This window comes from Leishmania donovani, chromosome 32 (genome assembly GCF_000227135.1).
Source record: "Leishmania donovani BPK282A1 complete genome, chromosome 32".
NCBI classification, from domain to species: Eukaryota; Euglenozoa; class Kinetoplastea; order Trypanosomatida; family Trypanosomatidae; genus Leishmania; species Leishmania donovani.
In genome coordinates, this window is record NC_018259.1 from 164,538 (window position 1) to 167,896 (window position 3,359).

The 3,359-nt window shown below is 57.9% G+C and overlaps 1 protein-coding gene across 1 annotated transcript; it reads right to left on the reverse strand.

Annotated features, from left to right (window-relative positions):
• Nucleotides 1–1,000: 1,000 nt before the first annotated feature.
• Nucleotides 1,001–1,876, reverse strand: LDBPK_320450 (hypothetical protein, conserved; the record flags this gene model as incomplete). The annotated part of the gene is made up of 1 exon (XM_003863415.1): nucleotides 1,001–1,876. One exon carries the CDS (start codon nucleotides 1,874–1,876, stop codon nucleotides 1,001–1,003), a length of 876 nt encoding a protein of 291 aa, XP_003863463.1.
• Between the last annotated feature and the right edge of the window lie 1,483 nt (nucleotides 1,877–3,359).

The following is a 3,359-nucleotide window of genomic DNA, read 5'->3' on the forward strand; positions in this document are numbered from 1 at the left end:
GCAGCCAGGTGCGCGTGAGGTGCGTTCCAGCCACGCTGGCACTTTGCGCATTATATGGATGGCGCAGATATGCTCGGTGTCACCGGTCACCCTAAAGCAACGCCATCCAGGGCCCGGCCGCCGACATCAGCAGCGATTAATCGCACTGGCGCCCTCCCCATGTCGTAGGTGCTTGACCCTGCCACCACCAGAGGTAGTGGTGCGCTGGCAGCGGACAAGGGGGGAGGGAGGGGGGCTGCCTGGCTTCACCAGAGAGAGTGGGGCACTGGAATCTGTGATACCACGCATCGAGATCTCCCCTCGTCATCGGGGCGTGCAAGAGATCGCAAGATAAGAAAGATGGCTACTCCCTCACTTGAATGCGACAGGAAGTGCTCGGAATACGAGGGGCCGAGGAGATATCTGCAAAGCCGTCCTGGACGGCCTCACTCTCTCGAGTGTTGCGCCACGTTCCGCTGACTTGTGTGTTTGTTATTGTTTTTTTCGCCAGTTGGCTACGCCTGCTCTCCTCGCCTGTGACGTGATCATTGGAAAAGAGCACTCGGTACTGTCACGCGGCAAGAGAGGGTAACGTGTGTGCATCTGTGTCGACAAAGAGGGGAGAGGGTCCTGCGCGTCCTCTGGAATTCAGATCAGTGAGTGAAGCGAACCACTGAAAGACAGCTTCTCGCGCCAAACGGTGCTCTCCCTCGCCCCCCCTCGTCTGCATCTTTTTGATCTCCGCTGTACAGACACCGCCTACGCCCACGCAGCACACGCACCGCACCCAAGACTCGCCATAGAACGCGCCCCGCAACCCTACTGAGAAAAAGAGTACAGCCACAAATTAAGATACCGCCACGTGTGCTTGCCTCGTACACGGCCCACACTGCAGCGTGCAACCAGTACAACAATAGTTGACAAAGGAAAAAGAAGCAGTGCACATACTGGTACACACGATGATGCCGCGGTGTGTGAAGTAGAGACGCAACACAGCTACGCAAGACAGCTACCTCGTCGGCTAAACCTTGGCGGTCGTCCCTGCTGCGGCACCTCTGCCGACGAAGCTCCTGGCAAAGGCCTTTATTTTGGGAAATAATGATGTCGCGATGGGCTCGAGACGGTGAACTAGAAGGGGGGCCGAGGTGACTGTGAGGAGGAGGTGCAGCGGCACTAATATCTTGTTAAGGACAATGGAGAGAACAAACGTCTTCCAGAACGGCGGCCGCTTGCTCTCGCTCACCGCGACCTCGTCTGAGCGCTTCACATCGAAGCCATAGGAGCGTGCAAGGCGGATCAGATCAATGCGAAAGACGTAGAGGCAGGTGAAGACGCACGCCAGGGATATGTTGTGCACGATGAGGTACCACAAGAGCCCGCCTGCACCGTAGGCTGCCAGTCGCTGCTTAAGTGACACCGCCTTCACACCTGCCTCCTTTGCAACTGTAGTGCCAACGGTTCCGTTCGCGGGGGGTTCGGAAGCCGTGGACGACCGGAAAACCGCGCCAGTTGCATCCACGTGGTAGCCGTTAGATGCGTAGAGGCGAGGAAAGCGCGTCACAAAGCCCTCTGGTATGTCCCATGTCACCTCCATTGTTTTGATGTTTTGGTAGTAGGGCTTCTGAGCGTCTAGTGAGTAGTGCTCTCGCCAGCACACACGAGGGTTGGAGGGGGAGAGCGGTTCGTCCTCGCTCCACGTGGCCGGGAACTCCTGGTTTGGGCTGACGGCGCGACGGGCAAGATCGACACCGGGCAACACCGTCGCACCAGACGCTGCTGCCGACTCTCCGTACTTCTCCGGAGTAGAATTCCATGTGGAGCTCCAGCGCTGTCCCCATAGCAAGGACGACAAGACCACCGCACTCCGCACGCAGCGTAAACGCATTACGCATCGCATTTTCGTTTGCTTTGGCGCCTCTCCCTCTTTCCTACGGACGAAGGGACAGAGAATGTCTGTGGCCTCAAGGAGTGGTGGTGTATGGTTGCGTGAGAGTGTGAGGGGAAAACGTACTATTCTTTGCCCTCAATCAGGCTCTCCGTCGTTCTCCCTGTTTGCCTGTGGTGCTGTTGCTTGCGGATAGCACGCTAAGCTTACGTTTTGTTTTCCCCCTTCTTTGCCTCTGCGTTGGTGGTGCTGGCGTGGTCGTGGGTGTTGGTATTGAGGTTTGGAGAGTCGGTGTTGACGTGTTGAGGAGGAGGGGTGGACGTTTGTGCACAAGAGCTATGCAAAAAGAGAGGGCGTTGTCACGGAATATTATGCGGTGTGTGAGTGCCTTCAGGGGAAGTCTCTCAGGCCTTTCTAGCGCGGGAACTCCTTCTTGTGGTGGCAGTGCGTCGGTGCAAAAGGTGCCGTGTCATGAAGGTACCTGGGGATGTGCGTTTGCGAAGCAGACACGAAAAACAAGGCATTGGCTCCGGCGGAGAGCACGTCGCCCGCCCATGGTTGTAGCGGGACAAGTGCGATAGGCAGAAAGGATCGTGAAAGGAAGGGGGAGTGAAAAAGGAGAAGTTGACATGATGCAGGGGGGTGCCATCACATGCCCAGAGAATACCTTTTTTTTTCCTTTTTCATGCGATGGTGGTGAGGCCAGCTGTAGCCTAGCCGATGCGCTCGAAGGCAGGGAAAGAAGGGGATGTAGTGCGAACATAAACGCGCATGTCCGCTTCGTGCACAAGATGCACAAAAGGGCCTCACGTGTCACGGCAGCGCACACCTCTCCCGAAGAGAGGAAGGAGACAACGGCCTCCCTCACTCCTGAGCCCCTCGCCTTCAGTGGCAGTGCGTACCGTATGAAGTGAACCACAGCGCGCGCGCACCCCGCATCCCTGCCAGCCGCATCGGCGCCGCTCGTCGCATAGTTGCTCCCGTTGTGTCTTCAAAAGAAATGATAACGGAACGAAAAGCAAAGGCCTCTCTCTTTCTCCAGGAGGAAGCGAAAGGCGAGGCCAACGCTGCAAAGCAAAAGGGACAGAAACAAAACAGAAAAGCCTGTGGCGTAGTCCATCTGGCATCAGAGACACGGTCCCTGTGCGGCTTACGCGGTGGTCATCTCGGCAAGCAGCTCAGCATGCTCATCCGTCGGATCGCGGCTGGGCTCCGTTTCCGCCCAGAGGTCGGGCGTGAGGAAGCCGTAGGTCTTGCGCAGGGCGTAGAAAGTGGCCATGATCAGGTTGCCGTGCGTGCGGGTCTTGCCACGGGAGCTCGTGTACACGTCCTCGACACCGGCAAACTCGAGGATCTTCTTGGGCACGGGGGCGGCGACGATGCCGGTACCGCGGGGCGCGGGCACGAGACGGACGGCGACGGAACCACACTTTCCGGTCACCTTCATCGGGATCGTATGTGGCTCACCGATCTTGTTGCCCCAGTAGCCGCGGCG